Source organism: Myodes glareolus, chromosome 24, assembly GCF_982192425.1.
Source record: "Myodes glareolus chromosome 24, mMyoGla1.1, whole genome shotgun sequence".
Taxonomy (NCBI): Eukaryota; Metazoa; Chordata; class Mammalia; order Rodentia; family Cricetidae; genus Myodes; species Myodes glareolus.
In genome coordinates, this window is record NC_142049.1 from 3,940,689 (window position 1) to 3,965,266 (window position 24,578).

Below are 24,578 nucleotides of genomic sequence, written 5' to 3' on the forward strand. Positions count from 1 at the left end.
AGGTGGTTTTCTCTAGAGCAAATGCCCTTCCTGCAGTAGTGAGTTATCAAATCAGGCTTCAAAGAAGTTCCCAAGTTTCCAAATCATGAACTCACACAAATCAAAGAGTACATACGAAAAAGAGCCTCCATCAGAAGATTCAGAAGAAACAGTGACCGAAATGAGCACCCCTACGCAGGGTTAAGTCCCACAGCAATCAGAATCGGGCAATAGAATAGCATGTGCAGTCTATTTATTCCACAAGGACCGGGAAAGTTTATACCAAGACCACACTGTCAGAAAAGCAAAGCCGATAAAGACACAGGAGCTCCTCACAGCTGGGCTTCTAAGTCTGTTTGCAGTATCAGCACTGGTGAATCAAAAACAAAAGGCTTTCAATCCCAGGAAGCAGAGGCAGGCAGATCTCTGTGAGTTCAAGGCCATCCTAGCATACACTTTTGAGGCCAGCCAGTGCTACATAGATAGTTAGTCTCATAAAAACAAACGAGAAGAGAAAAAGAGGTTGGTATATTGGGTAAATCCCTGCCTGTCTCCGAGCCTTGGTTTCCTCATCTGCAAATGGAAGAAAGATGCTCTATTTCAAGTCTGAGTCTTGACACTAGCATTTTGTCATGCTGGAAAGCATCTCCTGGGCTTTGCTTTTTCTTTCTGTGCCACCCCATGGCTATAAGATCATGCATGAATTTTAGTCCTTGTGATCTTCCAGTAAAGTGTAAACTAATAATATCCATTTTATACAAACAGCTGGTGACTTGTGTGGAGTCCAGAACAGGTAGGCCAGGCTTGGCCCCACCAGTGTGATTTGAGAGCCTTCTCTCTATGACTTAGTCCACGGCCTACTACTAGGCTTGGTGCTCAACATTCTCGTTTTCTCTGACCTGCTAGGAGTCTGTCGTAATAAAGAGCAACTCCTTGGCTCGAAAGGGCTACTAGTCACAACTGGAATAACCGCTCCAGGGACAAGGAAATACTAAGTTAATTATCCACCACCAAGGTTTCTAAGTGCCGTCTACAAGCAATGTCTGTGCTTATTTGACGATTTGGATGAGGGCCTCCTCGGACAGAGTAGCAGCCAGTGACAGATTGCTGAGGCTCATCTTCCAAAAGGCCACTCACAAAAAAATTATCTGAAAGTCCTTCTCTCGGCCCTGGTTGTCTCATGTGCCAAATGGGGGTGATGAGTATGTAATATCACATTCATCTTCTCAGGGTTAACGGATTAACACATGTTGGGCATAGAGTGTGCACTCCACAAACGGTCCTAGCTATAGCTGTGGGTGTTGCCCCACCCACCCCCACCCACCTCCACTGGGAAGAGGTGGGACTTTGTGGTGGATGACCTTGGTAGATGACCTTGGGAGAGTCAAGCTTCCCCACACTTCCCAGCTGTATGACTCTAAGTCACTGACCGTCTCTGAGGTTCCACGGCCCCATCTGTGGATCACAACTCACAGTGCCTACCTCTCCCGGCAGCCGTGAGGGTTAAATGGGCTGTGAAATGCCCAGCGCAGTGGTGGACGTCCCACAGCCCCTCAACAAATGGCTCCTCTCACCGCTGGAGCATTTCTGCACGTGTGGATTTTCCACCGCGGTTACAGTCCAAAGAAGCGGGGGACTCTGAGCCTTTGGTCGGCCTGTTGTTCTTTTCTACCAGGGGAATTTTCGGGAAGGCAATGGGAGGTGGACAATATCTAAACGTGTTCCTTTCACGGTATGTGAGTCAAGGCAATGCACTCGAAGAGGTCCAAAGTTTTGGAGATGGGTGGTTCGACTCCTGCCTCGGCTGCTTTGGCAAACTGGGCAGGGAAGTGCATGGTTGAAGGTGCAATTAGCAACAGGAAGCAAGCCTTGTGATTTGATGATTGAATCCACCAAGGATAATGACACCGATCTTCCATTTGGAAAAGAATTAGGCATTCAACTTGCAAGCGGCTGAATGGCTCTGTGATCACTTTAAACACACACACATACACCACATGCACACACGCGCACACACACACACACCTCCCACTGTGCATCACACTCTGGGGAAGCAGGATAGTTAACTAAGATTGACATGAAGGATAGTGTGAAAGGGTTCAGGACCTACGGATCCAAAACTATAGAGCCGGCTGGACTCAAGGCTTCTAATACTAACCCTGTCAGGCCTTAGCTTTAGGCAGATTTCTACAGAAGGTTCTGACAATGTCTCCCTAGTCATTACCTTTCAAAAATATGAGATGCCAGGGCCAGAGGAGGTTCCATTTGGGCAAATATAACAATGGGCTTCAGGCTCAGTCAGCAGTACTGTTGAGATTTCTATTCAGATTAACTATTTGCTCTGTCTCAGCCTAAACATGTGTTTTGCTTGTCCGATGATATTAATTAGAGAGGCTGCTGTTGGAAGACGATGCAGGCATTGGAAGGTAGTGGACAACCCAAGTCTCTAGGTGAATGTGGAGGTACAGACTCAATGCAGGAAATGCAGCCAGGGAAGATGGACAGAGCCTGAGAAGAAAGCCTGAAACCTACGTGAGGTTAACATGACCACTGCCGGCCTCTGAGGACAGCAGTGCGACAGCCTAGCTCTCTAGAAGGCCAGACTCACCGTTTCTTCCCAGTGTCATGGCTAAAGGACAAAGCAAATGGCACTGCCTTCACCATGTCACAGCTATGCCTTCCTGGGCAAGATTTTTCTCTGAGTCACAGCTTAAAAATAGAAAAAGTCCTATGTCATACAGGCCCAAAAATATAAGCTTTGTACTAGAGGTGAAGCTCACACCGTGGTCTACCACAGATGTGACACATTGCAAGAGTTCACTTAAGTGTACATTCACTCTTGATAGCTGACATCATTGGCACTACGTGTGACAGTGCATTCTTAGCCTCCTAAGACTGATTTGTCTGTGTATACACACACACACACACACACAAGAAGGTGAGTGTTCAATTTAGGATTATTTTTCCAAACTGACCTCATACCCCACTCCCTTTGACTTCCCTGGTTCCTGTCACCAACCAAGATGGACATTTCTGATAGGGTCTGACCAGCTGAATATGTCAGAGTCACTAGTTAGTACCTCTAACGGATAATAACTTGGGTTTACATCTTCACTGAGGTATTGTTTATGGAAGAGGAGTCAATGCCAAAGTGGGAAGTAGCTGCCATCCCTGGAATCTGCCATAGCATACACCAACGTTTGGAAAAAGAAGCATTTATTTTTTTAGTGTTTCCATTCATCTTTCCATGAGTTAAAAATATTCTTGGAAAGATACAATTATAGGGATGGGGAGGCAGTATATATGTGTGGTCTGTGTGCTTATGGAACACATGGATTTGGTATGCACAGGTCCATGAAAGGAAGCCAAAATAAGCTACCCGGTGCCCAATTTTATTCCCCTGGAACAGGCTTTCTCACTGAACTTTGAGCTATACTGTCAACCAACCAGTCCCAACAATCTTCCTATCCCTGCCCCCCACAGTACTGCGGTTAGAGGTGCTGCATACATTCACATCTGACTTTTTCAGTTGGTGGTAAATCCAGATCCCAGTGTTGACACAATGCTTGATTTTGTCCACTGAGACATCGCCCCAACCCAGGACTGTGCTTTTTGTTTGTTTTGTTGTCATTGTTTATTCCAAAAAGCAATATGTAGCAATCAACACTCAGGTCCAAACTAGGGATGCCAACTAAGGTCAGATGGGTGAGTGGTTAACACAGTCATCAGCATCCTAGGCAGGCTTGCTGGAGTTCTGGCTTTGAATCCCAGCTCTGTCATTTACCGGCCAGTCTGTAGACTAGTAGACATTTACTAGACAGACTAAGACTGTCTAAGATTGGGGAAGAGAGCCCCAATTCTCCCATCTGTCCAATGGAGTCTCCCAGGAGACATTTACTAGATAGACTAAAGGGGTCATAGGGAAGAGAGCCCCAATTCTCCCATCTGTCCAATGGAGTCTCCCAGGAGACATTTACTAGATAGACTAAAGGGGTCATAGGGAAGAGAGCCCCAATTCTCCCATCTGTCCAATGGAGTCCTCCAGAAGCTGTTCTGCTAGGAACATGAGGAATGCTGGGCAGTGCTCAGCCACCCGCTTCCCTCCTCTCATTGCCCTTGTCTTCTGCACAATGAACATTCCTTTGTTTGCTAATGGACTGGAATCAGCGGAGAAGCGCTCCTCTGTCTGTGGTCTCCTGTATGTATCCATAGCCCAGAGATGCTCCTGCAAAAACTTTCAATGGCTCCTAGTTTCTAGATAACAGTCTCACAAAGTGCCCACTCCCCAGCTGGCACTCCAACCTTTCCACAAACAGGACTTAGTTTCTTCTGGAATCCTGTGCCTAACGGCTTTCCTCTCTCATGGCAGCTGCCAGGGTGCTGGATGCTGAACGGAGCTTAGGCAAGACTTGGGGATGATGAAGGAGGGCATGAAGAGCGTCTCACTGGTGTTTGAAGGCTTGTGAGATGGGTCAGGATAGGAGGGGCAGTTTGGTGACAAGCCTGAAGACTGGACTTCCTGAAGAAGCCAGGCTCCGTCCCAGAATTCCTGTCCCCTCCACTCACACAGCCCTCAGGCTAGTCAGTGACCCCACTTCCATACAGTTTTCTTTTCTCTGTCTCTCTCTGTCTGTCTCTGTCTCTGTGTGTCTCTGTCTCTCTCTCTCTGTCTCTCTCTCTGTCTCTCTCTCTGTCTCTCTCTCTGTCTCTCTCTCTCTCTCTCTCTCTCTCTCTGACAGTGTCTCTCTACAGAGCCCTGGCTGTTCTAGGGCTCACTATGTAGACCAGGCTGGCCTTGAACTCACAGAGCTTCACCTGTATTTGCCTCCCAAGTGCTGGGATTAAATGTGTGGACCGCCACACCTGTGTGCCATTTTCTACGTACAAATGCAGGGATCCCTGAGGGTTCCCAAGACCTCTTTGCTCACCTATGAGTCCAAACTATTTCCACAAAGGTTCTATCCTCATTTTCCTTCCCTCTCCCTCATGGATGCCGGTGAACCCTCCAGACTGGAGGCAGAGTGGGAATACCTTCCGCTGAGTCAACCATTAAAGGAATCTTCCACCCTGTGAAGTGAGGCCGTCCTAGCCAGCTCTGCTTTTAATTTTCACAGAAATGTGTTACTGATGCTGATATTACAGCTTGGTGTTTTATCTCAAAAAAATTAAACATACCAATTTAAAATTTTTAACTGTTAATTATTAATATGACAAATACATAAACACGATCTCATCATGTACAGACTGTGTAAACAAAAGCCCCTCTGGGGACATCAATAATACTGACGAGGACGAGGCCCTACAAACAGGACACTTGCTGCTTGAGGTTGGGATGTAGCCGGACCTTTCCTTCACACCCTCCAGGGCGGTTTCTCTACCTCCCTGTGAAAGCCTTCAGTGGCACAGAAACCTTCTCTCCCCATGGTAGCCTCTTTCCCAGACTTGTGGAGCTATGATATGGAGGCTTTGGTATGAGAAAGACTGGGCCGCATAAGCAATTCTGTGCCTCTGATTCACATTCCCCTGGTGGCTACGGATATTACATACCTTTTTAAATGCATGTAGACCGCTTCTGCATTTTCTCTGAATAAATATCTACTTCAAACTCTTGGCTCATTTTAAAAATACGTTTACCATATTATTGAGTTATGCTCTTTATATATTGTAGACATAAGTCCCTTATCTGATATATGATTGACGAAACACCATGTCCTATTTTGGAGTTGCCTTGTGGCAGTCCATAAAGGCACAAAACTTAAGACTTTTGAAATCCATTTCGTCTACTGTATTCCTCCCTTCCCTCTGTAGGTGCCAAACCATTACACAATGCATATTTACACCGATGCTTTCTTCTAAAGGTTCACAGTTGTAGCTTTTAGAGACAGGGTCGTAATTTATTCTGAGGTCACTTTTGCAACTGAGGAAGGGCCTGCTTTCAGGCTCTCATGTGTGGATCGCTACTGTGCCAGCATCGTTTGGAAAGACACAATCATCCCCGGGCTTCAGAAGCCTCGCTTTTCACCTGGGCGTTACGAAACCACCCTGGAAGACGTGAAGTGTGTTTAATGAGATGACCCAAGGAAAAGCAGCCCATGGGATCCCTGGTGTGAAGTCCTGAATACCCACGACTGAACAAATGAGCTGCAGATCGGAAAAGGTTCTAAACGCCAGCCACCGCCACTACTATCTGGTTTGAGCGTCCCACTCCCGAAGCTCATGAGGTTCAGGGCCTTATTCACTTATCACACAGCCATGGCCATCCGCAAGACACCAGCCTGCAGCCCCTCTCCTGCACACCCCTTTCTTGTCTCATTGACCCCTTCTTCCCTTTGTCCTTCCTAACGCTACCTGACTTGAAGTATTAGATGCTTTGGTCTTGGCTACTTGATTAATTAACTGTGAACCTACTCAAACTCTTCGTCTGTCATTGGACTGAAAAAAGCATGAATGTGACAGTCCATCGACGAAAAGGTCTCTGATTTACACACCGCAAAGTGACACCCCTAGGGATAAGGAGGTTGACCCAGGTCACCCTTGCATGTGCTGTCCAAGATGGGTCAGAATGATGCTGATCCTGGCTGTTTCCATCCTGGGCTCTCCCTGCCTTCCCAGAGAGAACCTTTGAAGTTCTGTGTCCCTCCTCCGTGGCGTTGGCAACACCTCCAGATTTAGTTTCGCTCTGAATTTCATTTGCTGCCTCTTCCTGATCTCTGAGGCAGGTGGTAGGCAGGAGGGGGCCTGGCTGAAAACCAGGTCTTCCCGATGCCTGGCTTCAGACAAAGAGGACATGACAAGAAGGAGGAGCCAAGGGGCCCGGGGTTGAAGCTGCAGGAAAAGTTCTGTTCCCTCCTATTGAGGTCAGTGAACAGTAACGGGGTCCTCCTGGTGCGGAAGTCTCAAAGACGGGGATCTGTTTCCTGCCTTTGAAACCCCTGGAGCTCTGGACGCTGGAGGGGGCAGTACTTGGGTGAGGTGCCCCAGAGACTTCAGCCTCTTGGGCAAGCAGAGAGAATTGTGGAGGGGAGAAGAGTTGGGAGCTTGGCATTGGTCAAGTCCTGTTGGGACTGTTGGGGAAGTGAGCAACAGCAGAGATGGTTGATCAACTACTTGCTCATTCATTCATTCATTCATTCACTCTGTCTTTACTCTCTGCCATGTGCCAGGCATCATTCCAGGCATGGGAACAATGCAGGGAACTATAAAGAAGGTGGTACCTGCTCCCCTGGACATTAGATGGACTAACAAGAGATGTCTGGGGATGAATGAACGATCTTGCACTAGCTAACATACCAGCTGGACATAAATGTTCCCAGAAAGACCTAGGCCGGGAGGAATGGCCTTTCCCATTATGTGGTTGGATGAGGAAGGCTATGCCCCTCCCACATTCATCGACAAGCCTCTGGCTTCCGCAGCCACTGGGACAGTTGACACGCTTCCACGAGAGGCATCTCACAGTGCACGGGTCAGCTCACAAGGACAATGACTTTTGCTTCTGCTTGCTGCTGTTCCCTAGGCCAGAAGTGCTCCTCTCAAAGGCCGGGGGAAGGCCCATGCTCAACGCTCCAAAGCAGGAGCATTTCTAGGGTTCCATGAACCTGGAAGAGGTGACTGACTTAGTCACAGCTTAGACTCCTGGGTGGAAAGGGGACCCAGGGACTAGATAGCAAGACTGGTGGGTGGCAGGAGGGCCTTTATAGGTTTTTTTTTTCTTGTCAGTGTGAGGTGGACAGCCATTGGAGGCCTTACCAGGCGAGTGATACGATCTGAGAGGTGCAGTGACAGATGCCTTTGTTGGCGAGCAGGTTACCATCGGAATCCAGGGCTGGGAGTATTCGGGTCAGTGTGCAGACAGAGGAGGTCACAGGGACGAGAAAAGGATGGAGGAGATCTGTCAGTGTAAATACGGCACTGAGCACAGGAGTGAGATAATGGGCAACGGAGCTGGAGGGACAAGGGGGAGCATTCCTGCGTCAAGGACTTGCTGACGTCAAGCTCTCTGTGTGGCCCCACCCTGCCAGATTCAGACGTTTCAACGCTATATTTTTGCTCCATGCCTTTCTTCCCTCCCTTGGTACAGATGACCTCAACATGCCTTGTTCCAGGCCTGGCTCTGTGGGTGGCCGCGTAGTAGGGATGAACAATTCAGTCTCCCTCTGCCAGGGATGAAGGTGGTGTCTCCAAAGTGCAGCACGCCACACTGGGCATGTTGAGGAAGCAGGGAAGGAAAAGCCCTCACTGGGGGAAGACATCTAGGGAGACCAGGGACCATGTTTCTAGAGTTTGGAGGGATGGGGCAGATCCCGTTACTGTTCTACTGGAACGGGTCATTATAGCACAGAAGCCTCAGATGGGGCTGATGAACACGTGAGCTCTCCTCTTACCTGGCTAAGGCACACTTGGTTTTCTTAGCTTAAATGTGGGCCCGTGAAAACTGACTCACGGGGCAATGCAAGTTAAGTGCGATGTGTGAGTCGAGCCTCTGTATGTGTGATCTCATTTTGTCCTTACAGGCAAAAGCTAAAGATTTCCGAGGCTCTTGGAGAGCCATCTGTCCAAGGCAGAGCATTTGCTGTCCTGTGCAGTTATATATGCTCCAGCCACCTCTGGTTTTGTCATTCCCGGGACCATGGCAACTGTTCCATATGTCTTTGTTGATTAGCCACACGGATGTTTCAAACAGAGGTTATGCAACACCCAAACCACAGCATTTTGTATTCGGGAGTCCGTGGACAATACGGTGACTGCCTCCAAGTCTCCCGACTGCTGGACTGTGAGATGGAAAAATAACTGTCTGATCTAGGGAGGGTGGTTACAGCTCGCTCATTCATCTCCTTCCCACTGACCCCAGGACCTTGGATGTCAAGCAGAGTCTGAGAGACCCAGTAAGTTGGGTATGTCACTTCTGATCCAAAGTACAGCCAACATCTTCCAACTGTGTACCCTAGAGCAGGGCCCAAGGGAGCTGTGTGTTCCAGGGCTCTCTACAGACGGCATTGGCCTTTATTGTGAGTAAGAACTCAGTCTGTTTATCCACTGGGATTCTGGAGCTGATTCATTATGGCATCCGAAAGAGCCCATATGTTACCTTATGGGACTGCTCGGAGAATAAGAATCCAAACTTAGTATAAGTGGGTATGCAGTATATCTCCAAAGAAGAGCTTACTCCCCTGCCCCCATTTCCACCCCTGCAGCCTTCTTCACTGGGCTCCGTTTCCATGTACAAAGCTGCCCGACTGGGGGCCACACTCCTCCTGCCTGCACGCCCTTTCCCCAGCCAGCCCGACTTTATCATCACGGTGCGGCATTTTCTACCCATGGTATACGGCTGTGCTGCTTGGCAACGTGAAGAGACCCTTCCAGAGAGCCTCTTGGATCCCTCCTGACAGACCCCCCTCACTGTTCTCCTCTCTTGCTCAACCATTCCTCTGTCTTCACCCTGGTCTTCTGGACGCGAGAATAAATTCCAGTTCACCACGCCTTTAGTTGTCCTGGACGGGCCTGACCGGTACCTACTTGCTGCCAGCACCACCATCACGTTCCTGTTGGATGCCCAACCCCACTCACACTGCCCTTTTCACCACGCTGTGCTGCTTGCAGTGTGAAATATGAAGGTTCCCTGAAGCCCAGACCAGCAGTAGTTCTACCATCTCCTCACTGGGCAAATACACCAGGAAACTACAGTTCCCAGCAGTCTTTACTCTTGTCCTCTTATTAAGACAGGCACTACAACTCCCAGCAACCTTTGCTTCTTGTCCTCTTCTTAAGTTCACTGCCACTCAATCACAGCCTGAAAAGTAAATGCATTTCCCGATTCTAAAATGCATTGCTCACTAAACCTCAAACTCGCAACTGATGACAATCAGAGATGACAGGGACTGACCTGGCTCCATGTCAGCACTTTGGGAAGAGTTGGTGTCCGCAGGCCCTGCAGCCCCCTCTCCAAGGCCATCGGATCCTGGAGGACAGGGCGATGTGCGCTTTCTGTTGAGGAAGAGAAGAGAGTGGATTAAGGAACAGAACGGTCGGTTCCCAGCTTTCTCACAGTCCCCTCCCCAGCACCCTTTACAAATCTTGTGTCAGCTGGAAACATGGCGTTTGTCCTGGTACCATGGCCACAGAGCAAAGCAAGCAGAGTTCCAAACCCTGAGGACCTTGAGTGAAGACACCATCTCCATAGCCTTGACATGGCACTCGGGAGAGCCACCCCCTGTACTGCACTTCTCTTCTGTGAGTGTGCTAACATTGCCTTCCAGTCATTTCCTGCATGGATGTCTTCCTGTACACTCAATCCACCAGGACAGGGGCTGAAGAGCGAGTCTCTGCAACCCAGGTGCCAGTGGAGGGCTTGAAGTCCAAGAGCAACAGCAACTGCCCGGTAGACAGAGATGATTGATCCTGTCTGTGATGGGGCAGAAGCCACACAGCATGGGGCTGCAGCCTTGGGGTTGGGCTTGCATCCCAACGGTGGCATGGCCAGCAAAATAAGGGAAGCACCTTGGCTCTCAGAGCCTTGGCATCTGGCGTAGGCAGTGGATCTTCTTGGCTGGGATGAATCAGATAGAGTCTCAGAGTCACTTGGGCGGGGGTGGCCCATAAAAGGACTCTGCATTGGTCCTCTTGCTATGACAACCTCTGTCAAATCACGTTCCTTTCTTGGTCTCAGTTTCTTCATTGGAAAGCAGAAAGCTCTGAACTGGGCAACATGGGAACTTGCTTTTTGGCCTAGAAATCAACAGTTGTGAATCTGCTTAATCAGTACCACTAGTGTCCTTACCCAATAAATGGCACATGAATGCAAGAACTTCCATCCCATTTAACAGAAAGGTAGGGAGGACCTTCACATCATTTGCCTTTGGTGATCGCAACAAAAGGGACTGGAATCTGAACACAGATCCTCAAAAGTTGCAGGGCTATCCAACTTAACAGGTACCTCCAGATGTACTCTGAGTAAAGATCCTGCAGGCAAAGGCCTTTAACGTATCTGAGTTTTGTTCTCAAGTCATTATTTGAGAAGTTCCCTGAATACATATTTGCCAAATATACTTAGGAACCCTGCTAAGAAGTCATTATTGTCTCTTATAAGGTGAGGAATTACTGGTAATTCCCATTAAAAACAAAAATCTTGTAAGTGTGAAAATTTGCCAACTCTCTCGGTGTCTCCGATATTTCTTTCCTGTGAATTCTAATTATTCCAAACGGAGACTAGCTAGCAGGCAGGAGCATTTCCAGACTCTGCCCAAATGCTGGGCCTCCCACCTAATCGCCTGGGTCAAGCTCTACCGACCTCACAAACTAAAGAGTCTGGAGAAAAACTGAAAAAGCCCTTCTCAGTCAAAATACAAGGCTGGGGAGGTGACCCAGCCCAAGACCTGAGTTTGGATCTGCAGAATCTATACCCAAAACCAGGCCTGGTAGCATGCATCTGTAATCCAGCAGCCTTGGGAAGGGAGGCAGCAGGGAAATCCCGGGAAACAGACTGGTAACTAGCCTAGCCAACTAGCTGAGAAGTTCTAGTCGAGAGAGAGAGAGAGAGAGAGAGAGAGAGAGAGAGAGAGAGAGAGAGAGACAGACAGAGAGAGAGACAGAGAGAGACAGAGACAGAGAGAGATAGAGACAGAGAGAGACAGAGACAGAGAGAGACAGAGAGAGACAGAGACAGAGAGATCCTGACTCAAACAAAAATATGGAAAGCAGTTGAGAAGCAACACCCAAGGCTGATCTCTGACCTCCACCAAATGTTCATTTGTGCAGCTGCGCACATATGAACATCATCATACACACACACACACACACACACACACACGCACGCACGCACATATACACTAAGTCTGGGTATGACTCTCATTCTATGCCCCTCCATTGACTCTGGGACTTTGTCATTGCTTTCTATTGCTGTGACAGCGGTGGCCACCATGACCAAAAGCAACTTGGGGAAGAAAAGATTTATTACATCCTACGGGAAGCCAAGACATGAACTCAGGCCAGGAACCTGGGCGCAGGAACTGAAGAAGCAGCCATCGAGGCTTGCTCAGCCTGCTTTCTGATCCAGCCCAAGGACAGCACAGCTCACAGCGGGACAGACACCCCTACATCAATCTCTCATCCAGACATCGCTCCACAGACACGCTCCTAAGCTGATCTGATGGCCACAGGTCCTCAACTGTGGCTGCCTCTTCCTGGATGACTCAAACCAGCCTGCAAAGATTTAATTCCTATTTGCATGGCCTTATTCATGAGAATGTCATCCCCTGAAGCTTCAAAGAGAGCAGGAAGCTGCCTTGTTCTGCTCCACCCATGGGTGAGGTAAAGCATGCCCAGTGTCTGTGTCTGGACCTATCCCAGAAGATCTCTGGCTTTTAAGATCTACATCTGCTGGGCTTGTGCCCAACGATCCCGTGGGTCCTAGGCATGTCTACTGATCTGGGTGGACAATGTGTGACCAGACACTTGCCTGGGTTTTAAGATTCTGCCATAACCCACACTAGCTGCAGGCGAGAGCTGTGCACCTGGGCCACTCACCTGTAATAAGATGCCACGTCTGCCTCTTTCCTGACTCTGTCATGACTGAGGCCTCAGGATGAGTCACCTCATCTGTCCCTTCCTTTCCGGTTCTCAGCCCCACATTCCTCCTCTTTCACACAACCTCCAGGAAGCATCACGATGACTGCACATAAAACCAAAATGTTCATGGTGTCCCCGTTCGTTTTCTGTGGCTGCAATAAGTGCCATAACCAAAAGCAACCTGGGAAGGAGAGGGTTTGTTTCCATTTACAGGGTCTTGTCTGTCACAAAGGAAACCAGAGCAGGAAGCCAAGGCAGGAACCGGGAGGCAGGAACGGAGGCAGAGACTAAGGAGTTCTGCTTACTGAATTATTCCTCATGACCTGTTCATCTTGTGTCAAATAATTAAATAAATAAATAAAACCAGGACCACCTTCCCACAGGTGGAACTGCCCATGGTGATCTGCAGCCTCTCACATCAATCAATAATCAAAATCCTACCCCACAGACTTGCCTTGAGGCCAGTCTTAGGGACACATTTTCTCAGTGAGATTCTCTTCCTAGATATGTCAGGCTTGTATCCAGTTGACAAAATCAACCAGCACATACGGGTGGCTGAAAAGGTTCTAACATTTCATTGAAGAGAAGACTAGTAAGGAAAGGATGACTTCATCCATCTATCCATTAATCATTTATTCATTCATTCATTCATCCTTCACTTATTCATATGATGAGTCTGATGCTGGGTGGATACAGTGAGGACAAAATCCTGACTTTACAGGCACTTTACGAGCAAAGAAAATACGATCTGGCCACAAAATCTATGATGTCCCCACAGTTTCCTAAGAGGGACGGATAAACCCTAGGCAAAGGCAAGATGGAGGGGGTCTTCTTGGCTGTCAAACCAGGAAGGACTTAGCAGAACGCCTGCTGAGGAAGTTCAGTCTTGCCCCAGGGATACAGAGTGGGGATTGGGCGGGGTTCTCTGAGTACCGGAGCAAAAGTATAGGAGAAGGAAAAAAAGGCAAGCACATGAACTTATCCCACAGGGTGGCTATGTACGGAATAACGCATATGACAAGCCAGGACATGAGAGTGTCAGCGTGCAGGGGCCCGAAGGCCAAGTCAGACTGCAAGTGTTGCTCAGCAGAAGGAAAACAAGGAGAGCTTTGAGAAGAGGTGTGGTCTTACTGGAGATCTGCTCTGGACAGGTGGAGAGTCTGAAGAGGGGGCAACTAGGGCAGGAAGCTCCTGGCTGTAGGCAGGCACTCGGCTGGCTATAGGTATTTTGATCTCCTTGATCCTTTTAAATAATTGCAGGAGGCAAACACTATTCTTTCTGACTTGCTGGCTAGGAAGGGAAGCTATGGGGGCCCTCGACTGCTTGCCCCTAATCCTCGGCCAGGAACCAGTGGAGACACGCTCGCTCGCTCTCAACCCTGTCTGTTCCCCTGCAAGTGTGCTTATTAGAAGCATGTTGGGATTCTGCACAGACTGTGTCTACCTAACACACCTGCTTCTGCTTGCACGGCACGCCCTGTATATCCCCAGGATGTTTATGGCTCCGTCACCTCCTGGGCCATCCTGACAGAGAGTTCATGGCTTCTGTTAGTTAGTGTCTCCCCTAAAGGACCACAGACCAAGGAGGTGAGATGCTCCATGGTCCCTTTGTGCCATTCTTCACAGAGTGGGGGAGGGAACCACCTTCCTCTCAGCCAAGCGGTGCTCACTCTCGGTCTGCATTTCTCACCCAAAGCTGAGATCCCCGGAACAGCGGGCTCCAAAACCCCGCGTACCGTTTGTTGTGCGCACAGAGACCTGGGTGTGAGTCAGAATACATGACAGCACCAGGACATCTTTGGCCATGGAGGAGCTCACTATTTTAGCCCAAAGCAATGGATCTCCCTGCTGTTGGTCTGAAACTTCGGAACTACGAGACAAAGTGAGTCTGTTCTTCCTTCACTGTCTTTCTCGGGTATTTCTGTCAGAGGGCCACTGAGTTTAGCAGATGCTCCAAGTGCATGAAGAGTCCTCCTGGCAGTCTTCCCCGAACGGGGAGCTCATCGCTGAGCCCACCTGGAGCACCACTAGCTCCCTGGCTTGGGGCCAATCTCCTGCCTTCTTATGGTTTCTCATTAAAGGAGACGAAAACAATGAACGACACAGAGTAACTACCAGGCCCTGAGCACACCTGTGGTAACTTGTGGTGAAATCGTTCCTTCTGCTTAGTTCTTTATTTTGTTTTTAAAGAAAGTCTATCACTGAGACTGGCCTCAAGCTCATGACAATCCTCCTGCCTCGGGCACAAGTGTGCGCTTCTTGTCTTTTAAAACACAATGCTCTGATGCTCTGAGCCCTGCTAGCTTCTCAGGGAAGAAGCCAGAGTGGGGGAATATTAATTATCAGTCAGACAGGATCTAGAATGACCTAGGAGACAACTCCTTAGGCAGACCCGTAAGGGAGCTTCTATAGTGAATTAATTCACGTAGGAAAACCCACCCTAGTTGTGGGCAGTGTCATCCCATGGACTGGGATCCCAGACTAAATACAAGGGAGAAAGCAAGTTAAGCACCAGACGTCGCCTCTCCCCTTTCTGGCAGCCGATACAATGTGACCAGCTGCTTCAAGCTCCTGCCTCTAAGATGGACTGTACCCTCAGACTGTAAGCCAAAACAAGCCCTTCCTTCCTGGAGTTGCTTTTGTTGGGTGTTTGATCATCACGGCCATGATATCAGGTTAATTGCGCTTCTCCCCAGCTGAAGAAATGAATCAGGGAGCAAAGATGTTCTGAGATCATATCAATATGTTCATACTCTTGACTTCATCTTCATGACTAGACTCCTGCAGCTATTTGACTGTGCATCTCTCTTTCCTGTAGACCGGAGGCTCCTTGACAATGGACACCATTTCTGGATCCCTAGCCCATTTGTGCCTCCTCTTTTCACATCAGCTGCTTTATTTCTGAGAACCAACCAAGTCTCAAAGTCTTCAGCTCATGTGAGATTTCCACTCCTGAGCCCATTTTGAAGAGGGTCTCTCACCTTCCAGAGCACACGCAATCCTCCCAGAAAACCATCTTGTTATCGTATAAATCATTAGCTCAGAATATTTCACCTTGTTGCTTTGCTGAGAGCTCCGGTTTCTAATCCAAACCAATTACGAGTGCCAGCCTATTTGATAACATCTTAATATTGCCAATTTTCCCAGCTCTCTGCCCAGAAGCAGACCAGATTGAGAGATAGACGAGCCAACAAGGCCTAACAGGGGAAGCATGGAGCATCCGAACTATATCCAAACGCTCATCTAAGCGTGTGGGTGCAGCCCAGCCCAGTGCAACATCAGGATGAACGCTCAGTAAAGGTTAAGTCCCTCCCCTTCCTCTGTCTCTGGAGAAGAACAAAACCATTAAAATTGCAAGTCAAGAGGAGAAGAGAAGACGCGCCACATGCCTGAGTTCACTCGCAGTTCCGATCTTTGAAGCTTGTCTCCCTGGCCTGAGTGAAGCTGATTCTATCATTTTTATTATGGGTGACTGCAATTGCTGGTGGTTCCGTCCTCAGATCAGAGAGTAGACACACACAGTCATATACAAACTCACTAACGGAGACTGCCTCAACCCCAGAATGGCACCTTCTCCAAAGAGCAAGGCAGTAGCTGGGGCAAATCTGGATTGTCCTCCTTGGGATCCAGGTGAGAGCCCTGTGCTCACCTTTTCTCCCACCTGACTTCCTCTTTGCAGCCAGCCGTGAAGAGCAGCTCAGGAGCCCATTGGCATGATGGCATATTTTAGGGTAAGCAACTAGACCCTTACAATGCAGACAGGAGGAAATAAAGGCTTCTTTTTTCTTTAATTGTTGTTACATACACACTCACGATGTGCGTGCATATATATTTTCCTAAATATGTATGTAGTTCTCAGCCCTATACATTTCTAGCTGGATGTCCTCATTTGTGAGGGAGCAAAGGGGGCTTTTATATAGGGCCTCCGTGGGCAAACCCAGCCACCCCCAGATATGTTGTCGAGAGGATATGTGTGCCAGCTTGTCTGGTGTGGAAGTTAGGTTAGACCTGATTGCCGTCTGCTTGTCTGGGCTTAGGAGTCAGGTTTTCCTATTCAGTATTCTCTCTGGCGGTTCCCATTCTCACGCAGGAGTGGTTCACAACCTCAGCTCTGGCATGGTATGAACTGGGAGACTTCCATCGGTTTGTTGCTCAAATCTGACCTCCATGTGTGTGTGTGTGTGTGTGTCTGAAATGACTAAGAAAAGGTGCTTTTGCAGGGATCTGAATAGGGAGAAGGTCAACTATGTGTCCTCCACAGTAGATAATGCTTGAGTCCAAACCCTCAGTAGGAGATAGGTCCTTCTATTGCTTACCAAGACAAAACTACATCATTCCGGTAAATTGGGGTCCCTAGAAAAGGGGTGATGCTGGCACAGAGGCAGATGTGCACACAGAATAACAGCATGTGACTCTGGGACTTAGGCCATCACAGGCGAGAGATTTCCAGAAGTCAGTCAAAAAGCTTGGAACAGGTCCCTCTCTGCTCTAGTACCTTCAGGGAAGCCCAGCCCGGCCGTCACTTTGACCTGGGGCTTTCCACCTTCACAACTGAGAATAAACGCATTTCTGCCGCTTCTCCCATCTCTGTCTATGGTTTCCACACAAAAGTCCTTAGAAACTCTTAATCTTGATGTCAACTTGGAATCACCATGGAGACCTCTGGGCGTATCTGTGAGGGAGTTTTTGGATTGGTAAATTGAGAAAAAAGACCCATTGGGAATGTGGGCAGCAGCATCCCAAGGGCTTAAATCTCAGGAGGTAAATTGAATACCAGGTTTCATTTCGCTCAGCGTTTGGATGGTAGACACAATGGTTAAGAGGTTCTTAACATGTGGGTAGCGACCCTTTGGCGGGGGTCAAATGACCCGTTCACAGGGGTCACATATCAGATATCCTGCATATCAGATATTTACTTTACGATTCATAACAGTCACAGAATTACAGTTTTGAAGTAACAACAAAATAATTTTACGGTTAGGGCTCACCACGACACGAGGTGGTATTAAATGAAAGACTGTATTAAAGGATCTTGGCAGTTGGAAGGCTGAGAACCACTGGACTATATGCTCAACTGTTAGCCAGCTGAACCCTTCTCTCCTTGGCTGTTCTCATCGGGTTTTCATCATGGCAATAACGGAAGTATGCAGGCGCGAAGGAAGCATGCAGATGAGAGAACCAGATCAGAGCCATCCACAGCACAGGACAGATCTCACAGGGTTAAAACGTCATCCTAGGGAAAACAGAAGAGAGCTTCTGGGTAAACTGGGACTGGGGTGTGTGTGGGGAGAACATGAAGGATCCGGCTGGGCACCGTGGGGACGGGATGAAAGGGAGAGCAATGAAAGAGATGTCTTGAGAGAGGGGTCATTTTGGGGTTACGGAGAAACCTGGTGCCTGGAAAACTCCCAGGAATCCAGAAGGATAGCTCCAGCTAAGATTACTAGAACTAGTGGAGAGGGTGCCTGAACTGGCTTTCCCCGTTAACCAGATTGGTGGACTACCCTAATTGCCATCAGAGAGCCTTCATCTAGTAACTGATGGAAGTAGATGCAGAGATTCACAGCCAAGCACCCGACCGAGCTCCATGAGTCCTCCTGAAGGAAGGGAGAAGGGATTATACAACTGGGGGGGAGGGGTCATGATGGGAACCCACAGAGACAGCTGACCTGAGCTTGTGGGAGCACATGGACTCCAGACCAACAGTTGGGGAGTTTCCATGGGACCGACCTAAGCCCTCTGCATGTGTGTGAGAGTTGTGTAGCTTGGTCTAGCAGTGGGAACAGAACCTGTTCCTAGAGCATGAACTAGCTTTTGGAACCTATTCCCCAGGCTGTGCAGCTTCACCCAGCCTTGATGCAGGGGGAGGAGCTTGGTCCTGCCTCAACTTGACCTGCCAAGCTTTGTTGAAGCACGTGGGAGGTCTGAACCTTTCTGAATGGAGACAGAGGAGGAGTGGGTAGGGGTGGGTAGAGGGGAGGCAGAGGGGTAGGGAGGAGGAAACAGTAAGAGAGGAGGGAGGGGGAACTGCGGTTGGAATGTAAAAAAAATCAATAAAATTTTTAATTAATAAAAATTTAGAGAAACAACTCCACCCTCACTCCACTGCATCACTGCCTTTTCTGCTGCAGCTCAGCCAACTCTTTCTTGGGTTTTTGAAGCCAGTAGGAAGTCACTTTGTTGTAAGTACAATGGACCGGGCGGTGGGGGTGGGCTTCTGTCACCTCGTATCTCAAATTAATAGCATTCTTAGCTGGTACTGCTATTAATATTTAATAATTACCATTGCCATTAGAGTTAAGACGAGAAGAGACACAAATGATTCCACTTGCTGCTGAGTCTATCAGGCAGGGGACAGAGGGCCATGCGATCCCACCTCTGGAAATGCTGTCTTAACACGTGCCAGGCAGAGACAGCCCGGCCCTGCCTGGTCGCTGTGGCTGCCTTGCAAGACCTAATCCTCTCCCGGCTTCCTTTAATCCAACTGACAGCCAGAATAAAATTGGAAAGGATTTTCTTCAGCGAAGTTATGCCTTTCTTCCCGATCCAAACACAACTGTGTGCCTGGGTCCTTGCAACGCTCCAAAGCAAAACAGAAAAAATCATAAGGCTTTTCTCACGTTTCATGTTGTTTTCTTGGCTGCGCCAACTAAAGGACCCTTGTTTCTTCTGTTCTGTCTTTGGGTGGTTTTCTTTTGTCTTTTTCTTTTCTTTTTTTTTTTTTTTTCCGTTCCACATCCACCTCTGTCCAGAGCTCTTGTGCTAGCAGTAAGGGCTCTCAGTGAGCAGAGGAGGAAAATGTGTTCACAAAGCTGAAAGGCTGGAACTGATTACCCTTCTTGGACAAGAACTGAAGCCCCTGATGCAGGTTCACTGACTTTCCCTAATAGTTCCTCAACAGGGCTCTTGTCCACAAAGTGTGCCTGGGTAAGGGGGGTCTGAGTGACGGGTCTGATCTTGTACCTCAGAAGATAAATGGCCAAGGTCTAGCTTCACCTCAAAGGCTGCCACGGTGGTGAGGATGAACAGAGCCATTCTACCTTGAAGATGCCATGAAAGAAAAGAGGCACGGTCTTCTCTAAAGGAGCCGGGACGGCAGCTACACACAAGGGCCACAGCTGTTGACTACAGAGTACACTGTGCCCTCCCCAGGGAAAAGGGAAAACCTGATCCTCTGTCTCTCTCTTCAGGAGATTGCATGGGAGCAAGATGCCTTTATCAAGAGGTCAGCTGTCATGATCAGAGAAGTCAGAAAAGATCAGGGTTCAGGAATGGAGGGGCCAGCTAAGCCCTGGGCAAAGCCCACTGGTACATCTCAGGTCTGGACAGACACTGAGACAACTTGGCTATCGGCTGCTGATCCACCCACATACCCACATCCCCCCCCCCCCCCACTGCCATTCTCTCTGCTCTACAGGGAACCAGTTTTCTCAGTATCCCTTGCTCACTGGATTCTGGACAGGTATGGCTAACGAAAGCAGCCAGGGTCTCCATCCTTCTCCTGCTTTGTCTGTTGTTTCGGGTTCTGAGAAGTACTCTACAAAGTGGTTCTAGCTCCTCCTGATTATTCCAGCTTTTGGGATCTGGAAAAGGCACCATGTCATTGTCCTTCCAGCCTAGAAGGGAAAGGGACTGCCTGCTGCCGCTGATCTCTGGATGGTTTCTTGGCAATTTCCTCGACTCTGCAACCAATCCTGTATTCGCTTCTCTCTACTGGAACACCTGGAATGATTTCCTGCCTGGACGGGAGCTGATGAAGGAACTGAGAGACTCTGCGGGCAAAAGGGCTGCTGCGGAAGTCCCAGGGCGGGAATGCACCAAGGGAACGCACGGGGAAGGCCAGTGTGCGGGCTGAGGTAGGGAGCTCATTATGGAACTGGCCAGAAGTCAAGCCCCTGATGAAATGAGCACTGGGTGAGGCATGCATGAGGCTGAGAAGGAGGCGCTGCACAAAAGAAGGGAATGACTGCAGTCAAGTCTTTGCGTGTGTGAGGGAGTTGAATGTGACTCTCTTACTGGTAGATGAACACGGGAAAAGCCAACTGTCAATCAATCCACCGAATGCCAGTAAGTTCCACTGTGTCGCATAAACTCTTGGGGGAGATCAGGGGGGGCCTGTTTCAAGTCAGGGAAGCCAGGAGTTTAACAAAACCAAAGACAGACAAAAAAGACAGACAGCACTCAACAGAGTTGGAGAGACATTTTACTGTGTAGCTTTGGGAAGTTTGTCTGGATGTCTGGATGGATACACAGGACTGTATAAAGTTAGCCTCAATCCTTCCAAACTCAGAAGGGTTGACAAAACATTTTTTTTTAAGAGAAGGGAATGGATAGGGACAGGAATATAATAGGAAACTTTCCTCCACCAGAGACAGTCAACTCTTCACTGAATTCTATGTGAGAGGCGGTCTCTCTTTTGTAGCTATGATGGACTGACCATTGAGAGACAGACAGTACAGCCTTTGCTAGTAAAGAAGCATTTGAACATTTTTTTTAAAGTATGTGTAAACAGAAAGACACCAGCTGGAACCAAAGAAACCACAGAACAACAACAACAAAAAGACCAGAAACAAGGCTCGGAGCCCAGCAGGCTCTCCACGGGAACACATCGCCTGGGCGGCAGGTTCACAGCCGAGGTCAGCTTCTCACAGTGAGAGCAGGGGTTCTGGGATCTTGGGACACATTCGCTTTCTACCTCTGCTCAGGCCTTTGTCACAAGTAGCTTTTTATTGACCTACCCAAGTGTCTGGGGCCAATGTCCTCCAGAGGAAGTACAGGGACCACCAGGTGTGGGACACAAGGGCTGTTAACGAACCACTGCACATTCATTTTCCCCTGGAAATTGGCCCCAGGGAGGAAACCGAGGCCGATACATCAACACAGACTTCCTTTCAAGCTCAGCATCCTTACCTACCTGCTCAGCCATCCGAGGACCACCCAGGTGGGCCTAGTGAAACTGAAAACATTGCCAGGGAAGAAACCTGGATGGGCGAGAAAGAGTGCTACCCAAAGATAGGAAAGACCAGAAAATCCAGGAGGGAGGGTGTGTTTTACAAATAATTCTACCCTTTACATTTCTGCTTTTTATCATATCCATCTTCCATGATTAAAATAAGAATTTCTGAAGTTATATATTTTAAAACTACTATGGAGACAGTACCGTGGATCCCTCAACACCCTGCAGTGAGGTTTCCTCACACTAAGCTTCAATTACTACACTTCTTTTGTTGCCGATGAGGAACCAATATTAGGAAATTACTTTAACCAACACCTATAATTTATTCAGGTTTCCTGGGTTTATATCTAATTCTTCCTTCTCTACCAGGATTCCTAGCAATGGTACCTAACTGGATTTAGTCATCACAAGTCCTTAAGTTTGTCTTGGTTGGACCGCTTCCTCCGACATCCTTGCAAGGAGAAGGAAGGTCACTACAGGATGCCGCTACTCTAATGGTTAATGTTGATCAGTCACTCAGCAGAGTCTAGAATTGCTGAAGAACAAATGTCTGGGCATGTTGAGAAGTTTCAAGACAGAATTGCTGAAATGGAAAGGCTCACACTAAATGAAAAAAAAAACCCATTCCATCAGCTGGGGTCCTGAATGAAAAGGAAGAAAATGAAAGGAGCACCAAACCGGCTTCCATATATTCTCTTTCCCAACTGTGTGGTGAAAGTGCTATTCCCTTCCTTAACGACATGCCTTCCTTTCCACGACAGACCAAATCCCCTCCAGCCAATAGAAGCCCTTCTTCCCTTAACTTGCTTCTTCCCAGGCAGTCTGTCTGTGCTGGCTAGTTTTATGTCAACTTGACACAAGCTAAAGTCATCTGAGAGGAGACAATCACATTTGGGAAAAAAAAATGCCTCTCTAAGATCTGGCTCTAAGGTATTTTCTTAATTAGTGATCAATGGGGGAAGCCCTAGCCCATTATGTGTGGTGCTGTGCCTGGGCTGGTGGTCCTGGGCTCTATAAGACAGCAGGCTGAGAGGCATGGGGAACAAGCCAGTAAGCAGCATCCCTCCAGGGCCTCTGCATCAGCTCCTGTTTCCAGGTTCCCGTGTGAGTTCCTGCCCTTGTGGCTTTCTGAGGGTGAGCTGTTATGATGAACTGATGTACAGAACCTCAAGTTGCTTTGGCCATGGGTGTTTTATCACAGCCACTAAGACACTATCATAGCAGCAAGGAAAGTATCTCCTGCACACACTACTGGACTCCGTCTGGATTGTTCGTTGAGGCCATAGGACCAGGAAGAGTGCCTTTCTCTGACATGTGCCCTTACGTGTCTCCCTGTTCCCTGCTCTAGAAGTGGTGCCTGAACCCTTGCTGGGGCCACTAGACACATACCAGACACACAGCAATGGTCTGCATGTTATCACAGCAGCAGCTACACAGTCCCAGTGTCCTTGTTCCTGGAGATCCCTCCAAACCCTCATAGTCTGGCTACAACCCGCACCTCCAGCACTGAGCCTTGAATTTTCCTCCTCCTCTTTCTCTAACCTTGCTGGAAAATTCACACATCTCTGACTTATGATTTTGCTCTTACCTTCACCAGACATATTGTCCTGTTGGCTGCCTGGCACTCCCATTATGGTGCCTCCGTAGTCATAGGCTAGCACAAAAACCCTCATCTTGAGAACAAAACATACCCCAGTTTCACTATGCTGCATGGAAGGTTCTAGTCTAACCCTGATCCCCTGACTCCACCCCGAGGCTGCAGTGCCTGCCCCCAATGGTTACTAACATGTTTTTGTTGTTGTTTGTTTGTTTGTTTTATCTTTATGTTTGTCCACCCTGCTTGCAAACATCCTGGTTTTGCTCTATTGTGTTTACTGGGATATTTGACGGCAAATCATACTTGCTGAATGAACGCATGAGCTCCTAATGCATTTCCCATGCTTGCCTGTTTCCTCAGGTGGCTCAGGAAATTCTGGAAAAGGAGAGCTCCTGCTTAGCCAGAGAAGCCCGGCTGCAAAGCTGCCAGTTAAGTCGCTTCTTACAGATTTCTCAGAGCACACTGGATGCCAACCAGCTACTGTTCTTTTGTTTGGGACATCACTTTGCCTTCCTTATAGGAGCATCCATGCAAGACCATCTCCTGACATTTAGAATCTAGTGACTTTTCGATGGTGGGGAGAACCTTTCCCGACCAGAGCTGGGCTAAGGGCTCAAACACTGCTCCCTTCCAGGACTAGATGAGAAGACTTTGCCAAGGCTAAAACAGTAGCAGTTCTGACACCAGAGGGCAGGGTCTGTCCTTCCCCTGACCGGTAGGGACCAGAGTCAAGGTCTTGAGCCTCATTTTTCCACATCAGATACTGATGTAAGATAATTCTCCATGACTAGACAGGGGATGGGAGGCTGCTGAGAGGACCCAGGGATCCAAGCACAACAGCACAGTTTGTCAAAGAGAAGTTCAACCAAAGAGGAAAGGACTCTTCGCTCCTTGTCAGCAATGCACCCCGTTTCGTGTTCTCTGACCCTGTGACATTTGATGGAGGAAACCTTGCCAGCGTGTGATGGCCCAAATGACAAAGGCCCTGCCTCTCTCCAGTTACATCTCCGTGGCCTTTTCCCATCTGTTCAACTCAGCCATCCAGCTGGGACAGGAGGGGTATGTGTTGCCCATGGAGATTCACCCGCATCTACAAGGTGTAAGGAGGGATGAGGCTAATGGTCAGTCTTCGAGGATCCAGTGCAAACCGTGAGGCAAGTTTAGTTGCCAGATAAATAAATTGGGCAGGAGGCCAGTTGTACATTGTGTGAGTAGACACATGGGGGAAATGCCGTGTTCCTGCTAACCAAATGAATGAAAATCAGAGCAAAGCAAAAAATATCATTTTATCCAAATTAGTCATCATTCAAATTAATGTTGAATTTAGCTTCAAATGAGTCCACAGACTCATTGAGAAGTTGCAATCTATTTGGAGGCAGCTATTTTAAAGGAGCACTTACTGGATACCTACTGTATACTCACCTAATCAGATAAACTGAATACACGCATAGAACTACCATCCCCCCAAGAGAGGCTGAAGGGAGG

The 24,578-nt window shown here is 48.4% G+C and overlaps 1 protein-coding gene across 1 annotated transcript in view; it reads right to left on the reverse strand.

The window, feature by feature from the left end:
- Tenm4 (teneurin transmembrane protein 4) overlaps nucleotides 1-24,578 on the reverse strand; it is a 699,176-nt gene that overhangs the window by 476,993 nt on the left and 197,605 nt on the right. The window contains 1 exon segment of the mRNA XM_087901469.1: nucleotides 9,860-9,960. Coding sequence (XP_087757595.1) covers nucleotides 9,860-9,869 — 10 coding nt within the window. The 5' untranslated portion in view covers nucleotides 9,870-9,960.